The sequence below is a fragment of the Rutidosis leptorrhynchoides genome, chromosome 1, assembly GCF_046630445.1.
Source record: "Rutidosis leptorrhynchoides isolate AG116_Rl617_1_P2 chromosome 1, CSIRO_AGI_Rlap_v1, whole genome shotgun sequence".
Classification (NCBI taxonomy): domain Eukaryota; kingdom Viridiplantae; phylum Streptophyta; class Magnoliopsida; order Asterales; family Asteraceae; genus Rutidosis; species Rutidosis leptorrhynchoides.
In genome coordinates, this window is record NC_092333.1 from 141,016,524 (window position 1) to 141,038,811 (window position 22,288).

Sequence of the window (22,288 nt, forward strand, 5' to 3'; positions counted from 1 at the left end):
AAAAAAAGGTTAGTCTACTTTTAGTTATGGTCGGATTAGTGACTTTATGTTTGCAGTTCACTATGTGGGAAGTATACTTGATGGAACTCTGTTTCATTCAAGCTTTGATCGGGATATGCCATTTATGTTCAAGCTGGGGTTCAGTAACAATATCTATTTGCACACTTAATACACGCTCTTGGTTTTGGTCCAGCATTTGTTGTTAGAGTATCTGTCTGTACATTCGCTTAGGGATGGCAATGGATCTAAAAAAATCCGAGATCCGCGGGTAACCGCACCCGTGATGGGCGGATAAAATCAAAAAAAAATTTCCCGCGGGTGGGCGATGGATGTAATCTTGTACCCGCTGACGGGTCGCGGGTGGGTGATGGATGTAATAGATCCGTTGCGGTTAAAATCCGATCCGAAAATCCGTAATACCCGTTTGAATAATTCGCGGATATACTCGTTCTAAATGTGAAAAACGCCACCTTGAATAAATGGGCAATAGGTAATAATTTACTCCGTATACGTTTTTACATTCCTCATATTATTGTGGTATCGAACTTTTTAGTAACTAGAGCATCCCACAACTACAGATCACATCTATTATATAATCAAAGCATGTTATTGATTGTTTCGTTTATTAGACTATCTTATAAAATCTAATTTTTACCTATCATTTTAGTAATTCGTCAACCACTGTATGATTAGTTTTAGCTACTAAATTTTGATAGTTACTATTAAACATTGTAGCTTCACATATATTAGCAAAAAAATATAATTAATATACGTTTTCTCATTATATTATACCATAAACATGGGTATATGATTGGATTATGTTTTTCATGTCACTTTGAATTGCATAATGATATTTATTTTTGATTTTTGAATACTTTAATTTACATATATACTTCATGAATAAGATCCGCGGGTAAACCCGCGACCCGCGAATATCCGTGAGTACGGGCATGGATCTAAAAATAAATCCGTTAACCAAGATCCGCGAGCTAATGGATCCTCAAAAAATCCACGGGTGCGGGTGATGGATGTAGTGGATCCGCGCCCACGACCCGCGGGTGCCATCTCTACATTCGCTTGCATATTTAATATTTTGTCTTCTTTTTTATATATTTAATTGACTGATGTTAAACTTCATTGTTAGTTTCGGAAAAAACAAAATTTCATGTTAACGCCTTAAAATAGAAAATGCAAATATGTAAATTGTACACGGGCATGACTAGATTAATTTCTTAGATTTCTGTTGATTTTAGCATAGTGACTCTTAGTTAGTCATACTTGGAACTCTTTTTAGTTAATTCTTTCAGAACTTTTGTTTGCTTTTAAAGCATCTTTTTGTGCACTTGCTATAATTTATTCATGGCCTAGAGTTGTTGACTGGTTTTTAACTTGCAGATAATGGTTTATTCTGCTTCTTATGTTAAATCTTTTAGAGGCTCGGTGGTCTAATGAGGACATTTTGAAAAAAATAAATAAATGAAAGCGACTTAAACCATAAACTTTGTGATCTGACGGTGAATAAAGAACATGACTCCTCATGCTTAAAGGCTTTATGGGCAACCTTATAAACTAACATTACTGATGGAATGAAAACACTATTCTTTTGTTCTTCATCTAATAAATTTTATCGTTAAATGGAAGAGTACTTTTACAATATTATCGAATTGTAGCAATATCACACCATATTTATCTTCTGTTCCAGTTCACATCGATTTCTCATTATGATACAATTCATTGACATCTCTAACAAATAGTGTAATGTTATTTCAAAATCCTGCGAAGTCGCAGGTTATAAGCTAGTTTTCTATAATAAAAAAAAAAACGTTTTTTTCTATTGTGTTTTATAATTTTCTTTAACATTTTTTTAAATATTTTTAATCAACATTAATGACATCACTAACCTTGTCTAGATTTTTTTCTTTTAATTTTTAATTTTTTCTTAAGCTTGGTAAATACTATTTAATGACATCATCTAATTAGCCTTTTATAAGATAAGTATAGATATAGATAGATAGTCTAATTTCATAACACCATTTATACCTTCCGTTAGAGAATTAATCGACATTGTTAACTGATATCAGAGCACTTGAATTTGGGCCAAATTATTTGGGCCTATTTTTCTTTTTCTCAGCAATTTGAGCCTTGTAAAATAATTAGCTTCTTGCATTGTAAAGGAATTTGAGTTATTGAATATAATTTGGGCATGACTGAGGCCATCATTTTATTCACAAGGTTTCCTATCTCACCTTTTTGTGTATATTACACATGCATGATATCAATGTTTTATGACTGAAGCCCCGTTAAATGCGTTACGGGCGTCAAGGAGCCACCACATGGGATGCCAAATAAGTCACACCTTAAATTTGCCAAATAAGTCACACCTTAAATTTGACGCGGCTTTGAAATCAGTCTTAAAACCCTATGAGAATTGCGATTTTCACACAAAAAAAGTTACGATTGTATCAAAATAAAACCATAAGCGTTTAGTAAACCATTTTCAAATGATCAAATTATACTAACTAATCATATCGAATACATGTTATACAGATACAAACATATACACAGTCTAATAAATTCAATATATATATATATATATATATATATATATATATATATATATATATATATATATATATATATATATATATATATATATATATATATATAGGGTCATCATCAAGAGAGTCACTTTTTTGGAAGAAAGTGGGGGAAGTATTTTTTTTTTTTTTTTTTTAAATTTTGGTTTGTTTCGAAAAAATTTTCAGACATCAAAATTAGGTATAAATATGAACATTTAAAAAAGACACTTTGTGATGAATATTATTATTATGGCGGCAAATCGCTCGAAGAAATAAATGATAACATTCAATGCATTGAATGTTTTGATTCTGAGTTTATTTGCATCGTTTTGTTTTCATCTTGTATGAAGTGTTTTTTTTTTTTAAATTTAGCCCGATTTAGATTTTAGGGTTTAGGATTTTGGGGACTAAACCTAAAACCCTAAACCCTAAACTCTAAACCGTTCGTGTTAAAATATTCAATCTAAACCCTGATTTCTAAACTCAAAACCCTAATTTCTAAACCCTAATAGCTAAACCCTAAATTTTAACCCCTTAATTTCTAACCCTTTAAAAAACTCAGAATTAAAACATTCAATGCATTGAATGTTTTCATTTTTTTTTCCGAGCGTTTTACCGCCAAAATAATAACATTCATCACAAAGTGTCTTTTTCAAATGTTCATATTTTCATGTGATCTTGATGACTGAAATTTTTTTTTAAAAAACGAAAAAAAAAATTACTTCCCCCATTTCCCCCCAAAAAAGTGCTTCCCTCTTGATTATATATATATATATATATATATATATATATATATATATATATATATATATATATATATATATATATATATATATATATATATACACCCTGTTCCTTCATTTTAAAATTTCGATGTAAAATACTAAAATATTTCATCTTTTCCACATTTTTAATATCAAACCCTAATATTACACATAAATTTTTTTAATAATAATAACCCTGTCTATTTCTAATTTATCAATTTTTTTAATGTTTCAAATTAATTGTCATATATATATATATATATATATATATATATATATATATATATATATATATATATATATATATATATATATATATATATATATATATATAATAACGAAGTATGTTTTTTGGGCTCTAATGTGTGCATGTAAGAAAAAAGGATTTCTATAAATAACCATTAAACTGTAAAGCTGATAAATATACAATGTAATAATAATAATAATAATAATAATAATAATAATAATAATAATAATAATAATAATAATAATAATAATAACAATAATAAAATAATAATAATAATAATAATAATAATAATAATAATAATAATAATAATAACAACAATAACAATAACAATAACAATAACAATAACAATAATAATAACGAGTGGCATTTCAGTCGCGTGTTGCTGCAGAATACAATGAGACAATCATCTATTACTAGATATGAATAATCTGATACGGTTTAAATAAATACCAAAAAATTAAAATATGAGATAATAATATGTGAAGTAACTTTAGTTTATCTACTTGAAATATAGATAATTAATTTATGACAATCTAAAAAGGTAGAAAATGTAATAACTTTTAAAATAACATGTATACTTTTTTTATATAATAATTTCACTGTGCAAAGTTTAAAAGATTATAAGAACAATACATATGACAAAATAGAAAACACACTCTATAAATAAAATGATTTTAAAAAAGAAGAATAGTAAATTCATTTTTTAATAAGACAAAAAAAAGATATTGTCCAACGATTAATTAAAAAATAATAGCTAGTTTGAACACTAGAAAAAACATGACAATAACTTCAATTAAAATTACACGCTTTTGGGTGTCTTTTGATATATAGTGAGTGAATAGAATGACCTACACGGTGTTTTGGAAAACCGTTTACAACAATACATGATTTAACTATATATTAAACATTCTTTTAATAGTTTCTAATTAAATAATCATATCGATAATTTGTACAAAATTATATGATTCCCATTATGAACTTATCGGAGCATAAAAAATAGTAATCGATTACATTGTTAGTGTATGTGTGTATATCTTTTTTTTTAACAGCCAACGAATTAATTGTATAAATAAAACGATCCCTAGCAAGACGCTAAGGGATAATTACAACGGAATAGAAAGCCATGAGTTCTAATTAGAAACTACATGACTTTTATTTTTAATCCAACGAAAAGTAATAAGTCTAATAACATCAAACAAACTACTTTTTCTACAAAAGGAATAAAGAAAAACAACATCGTTCCGGAATTGCCATAAAACCCATAAAGAAGTAATCGTGACCGCAACAATACGAGCATTGGACGAATTCTATAATCGAACGCCATTTTCCAAGACATGAACGATTCCCATGAAGATAAGTGAGGAAAACCACAATCTAACCAAATCCGAATTTTGTGCCATAACTCACTAGCCAACGTGCATTCGAAAAATAAATGTTCTCGAGTCTCAACCCCATTGTTACAAACCGGACAAACAATAGAGTTAATATCAATCCCCTTCGCGGAAAGGTTCCAACGAACGGGAAGAATATCTAACCGAAACCGCCATAAAAAACGTTAACTTTCCTCGGGACAAATTTATACCATAACGTTTCAACCGGAGACGAAGTAAGAATTTTACTATCAATATGAATTCTCAAATCTTTAACTGTAATACTGCCTTCATCGCAAATGGTGCACAACCAAGAATCGCTACTGTCACGAAGAATAGGAGTCCCGATTTCATCAAGTAAATAGTGAAGTAGTTGCTCGTTTCGACCACGTAAATTATCTCTAGTCCACGAAAATTTCCAGTCGCCATTTACGAATTTATCAACAACGAAAATCATTCGGATTTGTATCTAAATGGAACAATTTGTTATAACGAGAAGCAAGGCTAGAATTACCACACCAAAGATCATGCCAAAAACATATCGAACAACCATTACCAATCTGAAATCGAAATATATCCGTAGGAATAAGCTCGTTGTCCACGTTTTTTAAACAAGTGGACACGATATTCTGCCAGATGCTATAAGTCGAAGCTGAAAACTCTTCGAATATGCTGCCATGTATCGATTTTATAATCGTAACCCACATGTCATTCGGTTTGTCAAGTACCTCCATCTCCATTTATAAATGAGAGCTATCTTAAAAGCCGTTATACTCCCAACATTGAGGCCACCTTTATTATATGGAGCAATGACTTTGTCCCACTTTTACCAAGCCATCTTGTTTACCGAATTGCTACCGCCCCCAAAAAAATCTCGCCCGAATCGATTCAAGACGTTTTAAAACGGTCTCGGGACATTTGAACATAAACATAAAATATATCCCGAGGCTTCCCATTACTGATTTAAGAAGGGTTAGTCTCCCACCCGACGAAATGAGACTTGCTTTCCAAGAAGACAATTTAGCCCAAAATATATCGCATAAGGAATCCCAATTCGAAATCTTTCGCATATTAGCACCAATTGGAATACCTAAATAAGTCTTAGGAAGAGAGCCTGTTCTAGCCCCCACAGCATTATCGATTAAATTAACATCTGTGTCTTCAACCCCGACGCCAAAAACATGAGATTTATTGACATTTAGTTTCAAACCGGAAACCCGATGAAAAATATCCAGTATAATAAGAATCCGATTCAGCTCATGTGTTTTCCAATCTGAAAAAATAATAACATCGTCGGCATAAATAAAGTGAGATAGATGAACGTTATCTGTACCGATTTTAATCCCGTGAATGAAACCAACTTCCATGGCTCGACGGAAGGCGAGGTGAAGACCTTCCATGACAATGATAAAAAGAAACGGGCTTAGTGGATCGCCCTGTCTCAAGCCTCTTTTTAATTCAAATTCACGAGTCGGACTCCCGTTAATTAAAACCAAGTTCTAGACGAAAATAAGCACCCCTTGATCCATGAGTACCACTTACGACCGAAACCCAAAGATGAAAGCATAAATAGAAGATATTTCCAATCTACCGAATCATAAGATTTCTCGAAGTCGACTTTAAAAAGAAGCATCTTCTTATTTTATTTTTGTACCACGAGATAATTTCACTTAACATAAGAGGCACGTCCAGAATCTGACGGCCAGGAATAAACGCTCATTGAACCGGACTAATTACTTTGTCAATGACTCCTTATAACCAATTCGTAAGTATTTTAGTGACCGTCTTATAGAAACAACCAACCAACGATATAGGGCGAAAATCAGTGATAAGCGTCGGGTTATTAACTTTGGGGATTAACGAGAAGAAGGCAGAGTTTGCACCTCGAGGCATCGTACATGTAGAAAAGAAATCTCTAACATCCCTGCAAAAAGCACACTGAAATATATCCCAAAAATGTTTTAAGAATTGAAACGATATACCGTCCGGGCTGGGAGCTTTCGAACTACCACAACTCCAAACCGCGTTTCTTATTTCCACATCAACAATATCTGATTCTAGAAACCTGAAATCTTCTTCTGATAACACATATTACGGCATCAAGTTATCAAATTCCACCTCGTTAACAGGAGCCTCGAATTTAGATTTAAAAAAGTCATAAAATGCGTTTTTAACAGCTTCAGGCTCGTCAACCCATAGCCCATCGATAAGAAGCCCCTGAATATTTTGAGTCCGACGTTTGTGTTTGATAGAACAATGAAAAAACTTTGAGTTTTCATCACCCTCAACTTCCCATTTAACTCTAGCTTTCTGAAGAGGATCGCGATCAACAAGCTTTGAAATATCGTCTTTTTCAGAAGATAAGGTGTTTCGTAACATTATCGTCTCAGGACTAGCGTTACCTGCATCAATATCGACATCTAACTCGTTAATTTTAATATTAATATCTTTCAGACGAGCCGCTTCCGTGGACCTGGCAGTATGAATCCAACTTTTTAAGTGCTCTTTCAAAACCTGAATTTAGCAACAATGTCCTTATTATTATTTACATTAATTGGGTTCCATGCATTACGAACCGTGGTCTCAAAATCGGGGTGAGCGAACCAAGAGTCAAAAATCTTAAAATTCGTAGGGCCATAATCCACTTTATCTTAAAATACGTATGTGTGTATATCTACATTCATGTTTTTGACGTGCTCCAAATCCCTCCATTTGATAGTTATCAATTTCAGCTAACAGTCGCAATAATCTCCTCTGAAAGCTGACCAAATGATCTTCTTTTTTTGACCAATCAGTTGTTATTAAAACTCGTGTGTTTTAGTATATGTATATAGTATAATAATAATAATAATATTTATTAAAATGTATGTTTTTATCCGGTGGTGATAAACTTAGGACGTATAAAGCATTATTGATTAAATTTTCAACCTTTCTTTATTGCGTTATCAACAAGATCTTTAAATAATTGTTTCTTGATTTCCGTATCAACTAAAATACTTTTTTAATACGAATAGTGAATGTGTATTATTGATAATGGGACATAAATAAGCTCATAATTTTATCCATTAAGTTTCATATCTCGCCTTCTTTTGTATATATATACACACATGCATCAACACATGCATGATGCCAATGTTTTTAAAATCAAAATAGACCAATTTCACTTTCTAGCATGTCTTTCCTCATGATTCCAACGTGTTTTGTAACTAATTTAACTGCCCATGTTAACCGTTTACGTACCCAAAGTAGTCGTTGCGACATTTGCCACAACACCTGTTCATCACAATCCAACTCAATACGGGTCACAACAGTTGAACCCCTTGTTAGACGATCAGCAAATTACGAACCATCATTATGGTCATTCGATCATGTTCAATCACTTTCCAGCAAATACAAGGTACGTACATCCCGATTTATGTTCACCAAGAATGTGCATTATATGTTTTATATGGGTACGTATAATACAAATTCACAATGTATGATTATAGTGAATTTATCATAAACTATATGTCATTACTCAATGCCCCTTATATACTCAGTATTCGCGATTCATGACATGGCAATGACGTATTATGTGACATGACGACTTATAAATGTTGCCACATAATCAATAATTCTGGTGTCGGAAGAATAGGTTATCGGATACCATTAAAATAACTAAAAGCTAGTTTGATGCACATAATGGACCTATATTAAATTGAATTTGCGAATATATTTTGAAAGAGGATAAAATGTGTATCTTGCCCAAGGTTAAAGACGCAGGACGGGGTTGACGATCGGGACCTTAAAACATTGAGACGGGCTTGAGACAGTCGAGACGGGGTTTAGACTAATGTTAACTGGCTTTGACTTATATATTTATACACATATTTTAAAACCAAAAAACCTTCGTTGACCAGTTTGTACATATAATCGCTATTACCTTTAATATAATACACGAAAGTAACACAAAACTACATCAATTTTGATCGAGTTGACCGGCATTTGATCGATTTTAATCAAGTTTTTTGAATTTTGACCGGCCGGCTTTGACCCGACTTTTAACTGTTGACCGACTTATTAGACGACGAGACGGGGTCGTGGCGGACTAGTCACCAAAATATCGCAAAGAGCGTCACAATGAACGCAACGGATATTTGCAACACTGATCTTGCCAAAGGATAAAACTTGTACATGATACTTCAGTGATCTTGCCAAAGGATAAAACTTGCTACATGATACTTCGTAAAACAATAACGAAACTTACGATTTTTATTTTTTTTAACTTTAACTCTCGATTTGTGTTGTTAGTAAAATTACTAAGATTTGGGTTGCTATTAAATTTGATCTAACTTATGATATCACGTTATCACTAGTAAAAATTCTTAAAAAAGCTAGATTACACTACCGAGTTCAAATTATTAGTGACATGTGCCATCAAGGCATCAATGTTATAAGAGTGGCACTGAATGTTATAACTTATAAGGTTATGTTTTGGTAAATTCAATAGCATCTATTTAATCTGTGGTTGATATGTATATATGATATGGACGATGTTTTTGATACTCGGGAATTAAACATACACAGGGAGAAGTATATGAGTCAAGAGCCTATAGTTTGAAGGAAGTAGTGAAAAAGCTGATACGTCAAGTTACTGATCCATTGGGTAGCCTTGAATTGATTGATAACTTGCAGAGATTTGGCATAGCGTATCATTTCGTGGATGAAATAAGTGATCTTTTGGGGATGATTTATTGTGATTACTACAAAACTCAAGATAAGTGGAATGCAATGGATATGAACTTTAAAGCCCTTGGTTTTAGACTCTTGAGACAACATGGTTTTTATGTTCCTCAAGGTACAAATATATCTCAAACTTTTTCTTAGTTAATAAATCAAGCATTACAATGTTACTTTGATTTTCTCTACATAGAAATCTATTTTATAAACTACTACGAAAATTTAAGAAAATAGATATATTCCTCCATCCCAAAGTAACTATATTGACTTTTGAAAATATTTTTTTTCAATTTTAACTTTTAATAAATTTTTTATATTATATAATATTTAATTACATTTATATGAATGGAGTTGATTATAAACGTATTTTTTTATTACTATAATTTTCTTTAAATGTTATATAATGCAAAAAGAAAAATCAAAATTAAAATTAAAAATTTATAATAGTAAGATGAGACAATGATTTGAAATGGTTACTGGTGTTTTTGAGTGAGCATATTGTCACGGACTTATCTCGATAAGCTCACGTGCGGCACTTAGTCTCTACTAAGTCAGCCTTACTCGGACCTTATAATAATTCAAGTAACCAAAAGAGAAAATATTATAGAACAAGTGGAATTGAAGAAAATACTTATATTGCTTGAGAATGAGATTTGAGGTGTGGTGTGCCAAATGAGGTCACCCCTATTTATACTACTCCTACCTAAAAATGGATGGCTAGGATTAAATACAATGGATGGCTAAGATCTAAGAACTAGAAGCTTCATGTGTCTAGATATTTCCATGGACATTCTATACCATTCCATGGAAGAACTCATGGGAAAGTTCTAGTGAACTTCCATTAGGTTCTTGGACCTTCTTTGATTTTGACATATTGGGCCACAAACTTAGTGGATTGGGCCATAAGATTAATGGGTTGTGACATATTGGGCCACAATCTAGTGAACTTCCATTACGTCCTCGTCGTGTGATCCTCGTTATACTTCTTGATTTTGTCTGTGAACTGCCACAATAGGTCTTCGGCCTCCCAGCTTGCTTCACTATTGGGTAAGTTACGCCACTTAACTAGGTATTCTCTATAGCTCGACACACCTCGTCTCCGTACCGTTCGATGCAACAAGATATCTTCCACCTCACGATCGAACGAAGTCGCAACTGCCATTGGTGCTCGCTTGGAAACTCCTCGTTCTGGGTCTTCCTCGTCTCCATGATAAGGTTTTAGAAAACTTATGTGGAAGACTGGATGAATCTTTAACTTGGGCGGTAGTTGAACTCGATAAGATACGTTCCCAACACGTCCAATTACCGGAATGGGCCTTCATATCTCCGGATCAATCCTTTGTGCACCTTCCTAAATGTTTTGAATTGTTGAGGTAAAAGCTTCACCATCACTTGGTCCCCAACTTTGAACTCAACATGTCGTCGTTTCACATCCGCCCATTTCTTCATTTTCTTGGCCGCCTTATCTAGTGATGCTCGCGCCAAGTCGGCTTGTTCGTGCCACTCCTTTATCGTTTTATAAGCGGCTGGGCTGCTTCCATCATATGAAGCGGCCAAAGCATTCGGGGTCAAAGGTTGGCGTCCTGTCACCAACTCAAAAGGACTCTTCCCTGTGGACTCACTCCTTTGCATATTATAAGAGAACTGAGCAATATCAAGAAGCTTAGCCCAATCATGTTGATTTGCACTTACATATTTTCGAAGATAGAGCCCCAATAGTGCATTCACCATTTTCGTCTGTCCATCCGTTTGGGGATGAAAACTCGTGGAGAAATTCAAGTCTGTCCCCATGATCTTGAACAACTCCGTCCAAAAATGCCCCGTGAACCTCGGATCTCGACCACTTACTATCACGTGCGGTATCCCCCAATACTTTACCACATTCTTGAAAAATAGTTTTGCGGTCTCATCCGCGGTAACTTCGGATGATGCGGCTATAAAGGTTCCATACTTTGAGAACCGGTCCACCACGATTATAATACTCTCACACCCTTCCGACTTTGGTAAGCAAGTGATGAAGTCCATAGAAACACTCTCCCATGGTCCTTTCGGTATAGGTAGCGGCTGTAATAGTCCTCCTGGTTGGTGTTGCTCTATCTTGTCTTGCTGGCATATTAGGCATGTCCGCACGTACGTCTCTACGTCGTCTTCCATCCTTGGCCAATAGTAAGTGCTTTCCACCAATGCCAACGTCCTCTTGATACCTGGATGACCGGCCCACTTCGAATCATGACACTCTTTCAAGATTGTCCGTCTAAGATCACCCCACTTAGGCACATATAACCGGCCTCCTTTGGTGAATAATAGATCTCCCTTGAGCCAAAACCTTCGCGTTTTCCCATCTCGAGCCAATCCAACAAGGTTTTTGGCTATAGGATCTTGCTCTAATCCCTCCTTTATACGATATTGAAGGAAGAATTGTGGTTTTGTGATCGCTGTAAACTCCGCCTTATGACTTAGGGCATCAGCTACCACATTGGCTTTCCCAGGCTTATACTCCAACACATAGTCAAATTCGGCTAGGAAGTCTTGCCAACGAGCTTGTTTGGGACTCAACTTCTTTTGGGTTTGAAAATAACTCGTTGCCACATTATCCGTCTTGATCACAAACCTTGATCACAAACCTTGATCACAAACCTTGATCCCAAAAGATAATGCCTCCATGTCCTCAAACAATGAACCACCGCCGTTATCTCCTTCTCCTGCACAGTGTACTTCCTCCCCGCCTCATTAAGTTTCCAACTTTCGAACGCGATCGGATGACCCTCTTGCATTAGAACTCCTCCAATAACAAAGTCCGATGCGTCTGTGTGTAACTCGAACGAAATGGTCACATCCGGAAGTCTCAACACCGGTTCTTCCATGACCGCTCTTTTCAACTCTTCAAATGCTGCTTGACATTTCTCATCCCACAACCAAGCTTTGTTCTTCTTTAACAATTCTGTCAGTAGAGCCGCTTTTGCCGAGTATCCCTTGATAAAACGACGATAGTAGTTTACTAAACCAAGGAAAGATCGTAAATCAGTCACCTTCGTTGGTGCCTCCCACTCTTGAATTGCCTTGACCTTAGCCCCGTCCATGAGTAACTTCCCATTTTTAATTCGATGTTCAAGAAAATCCACCTCCTCTAATCTGAATGAACATTTCTCTAGCTTCACATACAACTCGTTGTCCCTTAGTACTTGGAATACTTGCTTCAAGTGCCTCACATGATCTTCCATGGTGTCGCTAGACACGACTATGTCGTCTAAGTACACTACGACGAACTTGTCGAGGAAGTGGTGAAATAATTTGTTCATCAAAGTACAAAATGTGGCAGGGGCATTGGTTAAACCAAAGGGCATGACTAGGAATTCATAAGCGACATACCTCGTCACGCATGTGGTCTTAGCCTCATCTCCTTCGGCAATTCAGACTTGATAATATCCCGATCTCAAGTCTAACTTGGAGAAGTATCTCGCCTTCCCAAGTTGATCGAATAAATCAGCAATAAGTGGGATTGGGTATTTGTTCTTGATAGTTACCTTGTTGAGTGCCCGGTAATCTATACACATCCGCAAGGACCCATCCTTCTTTCTTTGAAATAGCACCGGAACACCATACGGGGATTTTGAAGGTCGGATGTATCCCGCATCCAGCAACTCCTTGAGTTGTCTTCGCAACTCCTCCAACTCGGGTGGTGGCATTCGGTATGGGGCTTTGGAAGGTGGTTTTGATCCCGGCTCCAACTCGATCTCATGGTCAACCTCCCTCCTAGGTGGTAACTTATTTGGTAACTCCTTAGGCATGACATCCTTGAACTCATCAAGGACTTTCTCAATCTCCTTGGGTACCTCTAGTTTTCCCTTTTCTTCGACTGTCTCTTGCCTTGCTACCGCTAAATAGCAAGTCTCATTCTTGTTGTATCCCTTCTTGAATTGCATGGCCGAAAGTGACTTGGGCGCACTCTTGCTTCCACGTTCGGTTGACACCATACAAGTTTTCCCCCATTCAAGATACACAGTGAGTTAGCGAATGGCATAGGGAAACCGCGTACCTTATCTAGGAACTCCATTCCAAGTACTAACTTGAAGTCATCTATAGGAACGACCGATAGATCAATCGTTCCTTCCCATTCTCCAATCTTCACTTGCACATATTTAGCCACCCCACTAATCGGTTTAGCATTCGCGTTCACCGTCTTCATCATTCCGTCCTCCTTTATCTCTTTAATCCCCAATCTCTTAGCTTCCTCGATGGAGACAAAGTTATGAATAGCTCCCGTATCTACCAAAGCTCGTACCCGGTTTCCTCGAACATAAACTTCCACGAATTGGAGTCCTTTAGCCATTACCTTGTGTACCTCCACCTTTACCTTGATAGCGTTGAGTATTTGTATCGATCCCATGCACACATCCTCATCCTGACAACCCGCCTTTTGAGCTTCCATAGCATGAAGGCTAGCTTTCTTCGGAAAATCTCGGGCTCTATGCGGTCCATCACATATGAAACATCCATCATTCTTGTAAGAAGTTTTTATGCTCTTGTTATTCCCGGTTGGTGGCCTACGTGTATTATCATTTCTTGATTGGGCTGGCTTATCTCCCCCACCTTTATCATGGCTGAGCTTCTAATCTTTTGACTTGAACAAATCTTTCCTATTAGCATGGTCGACTAGTGCCTCCGCTTGAGCAATTGCGGTGGCAAGGTCTTGGACTCCCCGTCTCTCCAACTCCGTTTTAGCCCAAGGTTGCAAACCATCGAGAAAATAGAAGAGAAGAATATCATCGGGAATATCTGGGACCTCCAGGCTAAGGTTCGTGAATTCTTTAATATACTCCCGAATTGTCCCGGAATGATGTAATTTACGTAGACGAATCATTGCATCCTTTTGAGCATTCTTGGGGTAGAATTGATTCTTAAGTTCAATAAGGAAATCATCCCAAGTATCAATAGTAACCGTACCTTTCTCGATATCTCCATATCGACGACGCCACCATAATGCTGCGGTATCCTTCAGGTAACGGGTTGCCGTCTTGATCTTCGTTGCATCATCCACTATGTTGACTCCCTCCAAGTATTGTTCCATCTCCCATATAAAATCATCAACCGCCCGGGCTTCCTGCTTCCCCAGGAACGGTGACGGCTTGGGAACGTCCACCTTCGGAGCATTGCATCCAGTGTTTCCACCCTACTAGCCATGAATCTCAAACAAGAGTTCATGTTGGTTTGCAAATCCATGAGGCGTTGGTGAATAGTGGAGACCTCCCCCTCCATTTCGCCTCTCAACTTCGTAATCTCACCCATGAGCATACCCCTTAAGTCATGGACCTCACGTCTCATGTCAAAGCCTAGAAGGTTGATTGTACTCTTTGTAGCGACCCGACAAAATCGTCATTGACGGCGCCGTCTACTTAGGTCCCGTTACGTGGTCATAAGTCTTTAAAACAACGTTTGACCAAAAGATATGTCGCATTCATTTCAAATGTAAAGATTGTTCAAAGTTTACGAGAATAGTTCCACCACAAGTTACGTTACAAAGTTATAAGTACAAATGAAACTTATGCGACACAATTTAAAAGTAGCCAAAAGACGCTCCATGTATGCATATATACTCGACATCCAATGCAAGTATCAAAATAATGAGCGGAAGCATGTATCATGTATCATTCAAGGACCTGAGAAAAACATAGAAATCTGTCAACGAAAACGTTGGTGAAATCATAGGTTTGAGTAAGTAAGTACAAGTGAACCACAAGATTTGCAACAATGAGATAATAGTAATACATTCCAAAAGTTTGTTTCACGAGCACCCAATTATCAATGCTTAACATTTCTTCCATAGAACCCCATCACAATAGTGTTAGAACATACACTGTTTCTCGAAAATACATTTCATTCGTAAACGGTAGCGAACCGTTTGAATGAGGGTTTGTCAAACCCATATGGCCATATAACATAAGTTCTCGCTTACACCCGGCAAGTGTAACTAATGATAATCGAATTGAGGATTTTTGTTCAAACTCGTATGTAGAATGTTTGTTTTCCTGTACTTGTGTTCACTTAATAAAAAGAAACGTTTATGTTTTCTCATCCCAAATGTAAGTGCAAAAGAGTAAAAGTGGGACTATGATCTCACCTTGAGTGCACGAGTAGTAAAGTACTTCAACAAGTAAACGTGTGCAAAGAACAATGCTAGTCTTGACCTAAACAAATAGGTTGTATCAATAACGATAGTCACGATTGGTCAAAGATGTTCAATTAGTCCTATGGCTCGTTAAGACTCGATCATAATAGCATGTGAATCAAATTGTCATGTTTCATGCAAGGTACAAGTATAAAAGCATGTTAGAACGATTGCACAAACATTTGGTTAAGTTTGATTAAAAGTCAACTTGGTCGGGTCAAAGTCAACGAAAAAGTCAACACGTTCGGGTCGGGTCCCGAACTATTTTTCTGAGGTTTTTAATCATATATGAGCATGTTAGAACAAGTTACATGTGAATCGGAAGTCCATAGCATAGCAAACATTTTTCGTAAAATGACCAACGAAGACAGAAGCCTGCCAGTGTATCTGGACGGCGTCCAGATTTTCTGGACGGCGTCCAGCTTTGAAGGCTGGGACGGCGTCCAAAGATCTGGACGGCGTCCAGCTTTGTAATCTGGGATGGCGTCCAAGGATCTGGACGGCGTCCAGATTGGTATTCCAGTCTGATGCAGTAAGTTTCTAAGTACACGAACCAAAAACCAAATAAACACAATTTATGATCCGCAAACAATCAAGTCAAGTATTTTATACCGTTGGGATGGTAATTTGACGAGGAAGACAACTAAACACATTTCACCAATCAATCTACCTATTATAACAACCAAAACCGCATCTAATGCTCAACATTAATCGCATACAAGTTCATAAATGCAATTCAATGATTCGGGCAACCAATTTACATGAATGATATGCCGTTTCGGAGGTAATCAAGCATACAATCCAACTAAACACTTACCAACAATAATCCATGGCATTCAATGCATCAAAAGTCCATTTCAAGTTCATCAAACCCTAACCCAAATTCACCAAAATCATAAATCAAGTTCATGAACTTTTCTAAAGCAACCTACAAATCAAATTGAAGCTAGTGATACTAGGAACACAATTAGAACATGAACTTTTAACATCTAACAACATATGATCATCCAAAATTCAAGAACAACACACCAAAATTCAAGTTCATGCTAGTTACACTAAAACAACGAGATCGAGCATATAAATCATATAATCATGTTAGACTTGAGCCATAGACACTAATTAACACTTTTATAAGTTAAAAACATAAAGAACACAAAATCTAGTGATTTTAGGAAGTTACCCAAATGTAATGAAATCGGTATGGAATCGAAGAGGAAGATGCAAGGATCACGAATTTGTAATTTGTTTTGTTGCTAGCTTCCTAATCCGGATGATGAATTCTTGTTGGTGTTCTTGAGAGAAAAAGGGAGTAGAAGAAAAATGGAGATGTTGAAATGAGAGGAGGAGGTTGAAGGTTTGACTAGTTGACCTAGTCAAATCTTTGGCCTCTTGGCAAGTTTAGTCCCTCTAATTTGAATCGGGTGCGTGAATTACCTAAACGAGATAATTTAAAACGCGTATCAACGGGAGATGTTATAAACATATAACGGAGTTTAAATTAGTATAACGGAAAAGTAAATGGAAAAAGGCGGGATGTTACATTACCTACTCCTTAAAAGAAATTTCGTCCCGAAATTTAAGTAGGCGTAGTAGTCGTTGTTTCTTCCTCTAGATCTTGCATTTCCGAATTCACGAATAGATGAGGATACTTCCTTTGCATTTGATCTTGTCTTTCCCAAGTAAACTCGGGTCCCCTTTTGGCGTTCCAACGGACTTTAACAATCGGGATTCGGCTTTGTTTCAATGTCTTGACGGAGGTGTCCACAATTTCAACCGGTTCCTCCACAAAATGAAGTTTGTCATCAATAGTAAGTTCCTCGAGAGGGATGACGATATCGGGTTCGGCAAGACACTTTTTCAAGTTAGATACATGGAAGGTAGGATGAACGGAGTTCAATTAAGGCGGAAGATCTAAACGATAAGCAACGGTTCCAATACGCTCCAAGATTTCGAAAGGACCAATATACCGCGGATTTAGCTTCCCGCGTTTCCCAAAACGGATTACACCCTTCCAAGGTGCGACTTTTAACATGACGCGGTCACCTACTTGAAATTCAAGGTCGTTGCGTCTTTTGTTGGTATAGCACTTTTGACGACTCCGGGCCGTCCGAAGTCTATCTCGGATTTGAACGATCTTCTCGGTGGTTTCGTGAATGAGTTCGGGTCCGGTGATTTGTACGTCGCCTACTTCGGCCCAACAAAGAGGTGAACGACATTTTCGGCCATATAGCGCTTCAAAAGGTGCGACTTTAATACTCGCGTGATGACTATTGTTGTAAGAGAACTCGGCGAGAGGTAAGTGCTTGTCCCAAGATTTTCCGAAATCAACAACGCAAGCTCGTAACATGTCCTCTAAGGTTAGAATTGTACGTTCTCTTTGTCCATCGGTTTGAGGATGATATGCGGTGCTCATGTCTAAACGCGTTCCCAACGCTTCTTGCAATGTACGCCAAAATCTAGAAACGAAACGGCCATCTCGGTCGGAGATAATCGATAAAGGTACACCGTGTCGGGCTACGATCTCCTTAATGTAAAGTTGTGCAAGTTTCTCCATTTTTTCCGTTTCTTTCATGGCAAGGAAGTGTGCGGATTTGGTGAGACGGTCAATAATAACCCAAATGGTATCATAACCGCCCGTCGTTTTTGGTAGCTTGGTGATAAAATCCATCGTTATCCTTTCCCACTTCCATTGCGGGATCTCGGGTTGTTGAAGTAGTCCGGACGGTCTTTGGTGTTCGGATTTGACTTTGGAACATGTCAAACACTTGGAAACATAAGTAGCTACGTCCCTTTTGATGTTCGGCCACCAATATAGTTGTTTAAGGTCGTGGTACATCTTATTGGCACTGGGGTGAATCGAGTATCGTGACTTATGGGCTTCATCTAAAATAAGGCTTCGTAGGTCCCCATAACTAGGCACCCAAATCCTTCCGGCGTAATATCGGAGTCCGGTCTCCCTAATTTTGAATCGAGAGACGAGAATGTTCAAGAGCTCGCGTGAAAGGTTTTCATCCTTGAGAGCCTCATCTTGGGCTACCCGAATTTGGCTATTAAGGTTTGTGTGGATGGTGATGTTTAAGGCTCGGACACGAAGAGGCACCGCTCTTTCTTTTCGACTTAAGGCATCGACTACTACATTTGCCTTCCCGGGATGGTAACGAAGCTCGCAATCGTAATCGTTTAAGGTTTCAATCCACCTTCGTTGTCTCATGTTTAGTTGCTTTTGATCGAAAATGTGTTGGAGACTTTTGTGGTTGGTAAAGATAGTACTCTTGGTTCCATAAAGATAGTGTCTCCACATTTTAAGTGCAAAGACAACGGCTCCGAGTTCGAGATCATGCGTCGTGTAGTTTCGTTCATGAATTTTGAGTTGTCGAGAAGCATAAGCAATGACTTTCGTTCGTTGCATCAATACACACCCAAAACCATGTTTCGAGGCATCGCAATATACAACAAAGTCATCATTGCCTTCGGGAAGTGACAAGATAGGAGCGGTGGTTAGCTTCGTTTTCAAGATTTGGAATGCGGATTCATGTTCGGTTGCCCAAACGAATTTTCTTCCCTTATGAGTTAACGTGGTTAGAGGACGAGCAACCAAAGAAAAATCCTTGATGAATCTACGGTAGTATCCGGCGAGACCCAAGAATTGACGGATGTGAGTAGGAGTAGTAGGAGTCTCCCATTTACTAATGGCTTCGATTTTCGTTGGATCGACTTTAATACCTTGGTCACTTACAACATGACCAATAAATTGAACTTCCTTTAACCAAAATTCACACTTGGAGAATTTGGCATAGAGTTGTTCTTGTCTTAAAAGTTCAAGCACAAGTTGGAGGTGTTCCTCGTGTTCTTCTTCGCTTTTTGAATAGACTAAAATATCATCGATGAACACGATAACGAATTTGTCAAGATAAGGTTTGCACACGCGGTTCATAAGATCCATGAACACCGCCGGTGCGTTAGTGAGACCAAATGGCATTACAAGAAATTCATAACTACCATAACGAGTTCGGAAAGCGGTTTTGGAGACATCTTCCCCCTTAACCCTTAATTGATGATAACCCGAGCGGAGATCGATTTTCGAATATACACAAGACCCTTGTAGTTGATCAAAGAGGTCATCGATGCGAGGAAGAGGATATCGGTTCTTTACCGTCAATTTGTTTAGTTCACGATAGTCAATGCACATTCGTAGGGATCTGTCTTTCTTTTTAACAAACAAAATCGGAGCGCCCCAAGGTGAATGGCTAGGTTGGATAAAACCACGATCAAGTAGTTCTTGGATTTGACTTTGCAATTCTTGCATTTCGGATGGAGCGAGTCTATATGGTGCACGTGCTACGGGTGCGGCTCCCGAAATAAGATCGATTTGGAATTCAACCGGTCAATGAGGTGGAAGACCCGGCAATTCATCGGGAAATACATCGGAATAGTCACTAACAATTGGCACATCATCGATGTGCTTCTCATCGGACTCGACTTTCTTAACGTGAGCAAGGATCGCAAAACAACCCTTACGGAGTATTTTTCTAACTTTAATACACGGAACGAGGTTGAGTCCGGTGCAACTCTTATCGCCATAGACGATCAAAGGTTCACCATTCTCGATAGGGATTCGGATTGCGTTAAGATCACAAAGGATGTGAGATTTCGTTTTGGCTAGCCAATTCATACCGATTATTACATCGAAGCTCCCTAGTTCCATGGGTATCAAGTCAATTTCAAACTCATTACCCAAAATGTTTAACGTACACCCCCGGTAATATGTGTCGGCACTCAATAGTTTTCCGTTGGCCACTTTAATGGTATAAGTGGTATCTAGTGGACGTGGTGGAGTATTAAAAGAATGAGTCAAAGTCCTGGATACAAAACTCTTATCGGCACCCGAATCGAATAAACAAGTAACATAAGTGTCGTTGAGAAGAAACGTACCCGTGACCAATTCATTATCATCTCGGGCTTCCTCGGTGTTGATGTTGAAAGCTCGGCCGCGCGTATTGGGTTTATCTTTCCTCTTCGGGCATGCATTTCTATAATGGCCCGTTTGGCCACATTCGTAACAAGTGACCGTTTTTGGAGGATTGGGCCCCTTTCGAGCGATGGGGGCGGCGCTTGTGCAATTGTTGGCCTTATGACCAACTCCTTGGCACCGGTGGCAAATTAGCTTGCCGCATTCACCCGAGTGGTGCTTGTGACATTTGTTTCAAAAAGGTTGAGTTCCGGCATAACCTTTCTTGCCGTCGTTGTTGAAAGGCTTTTTGGTGAAGGTATTGTTGTTGTAGTTGCTTGATGGAGTGGCTTCCCATTTTCTTTTGTTGTTACCCGACTTGTCCTCGGCTTTAGGTGCCGGTACTACGATTTCGTCCACCGTCTCTATCAATTTGCGGGCCATGTTCAAAGCTTCTTGATGATTAGGGAGTTTGGATGACATTACTCCGTGTTTGATGCTCTTTGGAAGACCATCCATGTAAAGTTCAACCCTTAAAGACTCGGGGTTCACAATGTTTGGGCACATCAAGGCTAGTTCAGAAAATCGTTGATTATAGGCCTTGAGATCGCTTCCGACCGCTTTTAGAGTTCTTAGCTCTTGTTCGAGCTTTCGGGTTTCCTCACACGGAAAGTATTCGGTGATCATCTTTCCTTTCAAATCAGACCAAGAGAGAGCGTGGGCTTCATCGGTACCCACCGATTGTACATAGGTGTTCCACCAAGTGAGAGTGACGCCGGAGAAAGTGTGAGTGGAGTACTTGACCTTGTCTTGGTCCCGACAACCGCTTATGCTAAAAACGGCTTCCGTTTGCTCAAACCATCGAGTGAGAGCAACCGGTCCTCCGGTTCCATCGAAAGTGTGAGGTTTGCACCCCATGAAAGCTTTATAGGAGCATCCCTCGTTTGAGTTACCGGCTCCATTGTTGTTGTTGTTGTTGTTGTTGTTGTTGTGGTTGTTATTATTATTGTTGTTGGATGAGTGACCGGCCATGGCCGCATCTACGACGGTGGCTATCATGCGTTGTAGAGCTTGTTCGGGAGTTTCACGGCGTGGCGCACGGCGAAGAGGCATTGTTCCTTCAAAACAAAAGAATACCGTTGGTTAGTATTCTAAATAATACTAACCGTGATATGGAATAAAGATAGAGAGAAAATTTTCCCTGACTCGCCTTAAATTCTTTATGCCACAATGTCGGAACGTTCATATGAGTCACCGTAATATAATCCCGGAAATTATATTACCCTGATTCATATGTGCATTCGACATCATTTCATATAGTCAAGGTGGCGTGTCAATCAAATTAAACAACGTGAGATTAAGATGAACTAAGAGTAGATATGAGTAGAAGCGTTCGAGTATAAATGCACAAGTAGTCAAGTAATTCCTACTTCAAGTCTATATGCCGGTTGTAGTCTAGACTCACCAATGTACCCTATGACTCGAGGTTGACACC

The 22,288-nt window shown here is 37.8% G+C and overlaps 1 protein-coding gene across 1 annotated transcript in view; it reads left to right on the forward strand.

The window, feature by feature from the left end:
• Window positions 1-1,758: 1,758 nt before the first annotated feature.
• Window positions 1,759-22,288, forward strand: part of LOC139889582 (R-linalool synthase QH1, chloroplastic-like) — a 30,035-nt gene continuing 9,505 nt past the window's right edge. Inside the window, exons 1-6 of the mRNA XM_071872527.1 lie at window positions 1,759-1,788; window positions 4,060-4,083; window positions 7,138-7,158; window positions 7,267-7,325; window positions 8,210-8,357; window positions 9,527-9,797. Coding sequence (XP_071728628.1) covers window positions 1,759-1,788; window positions 4,060-4,083; window positions 7,138-7,158; window positions 7,267-7,325; window positions 8,210-8,357; window positions 9,527-9,797 — 553 coding nt within the window. The remainder of the gene's footprint in view (window positions 1,789-4,059; window positions 4,084-7,137; window positions 7,159-7,266; window positions 7,326-8,209; window positions 8,358-9,526; window positions 9,798-22,288) is intronic.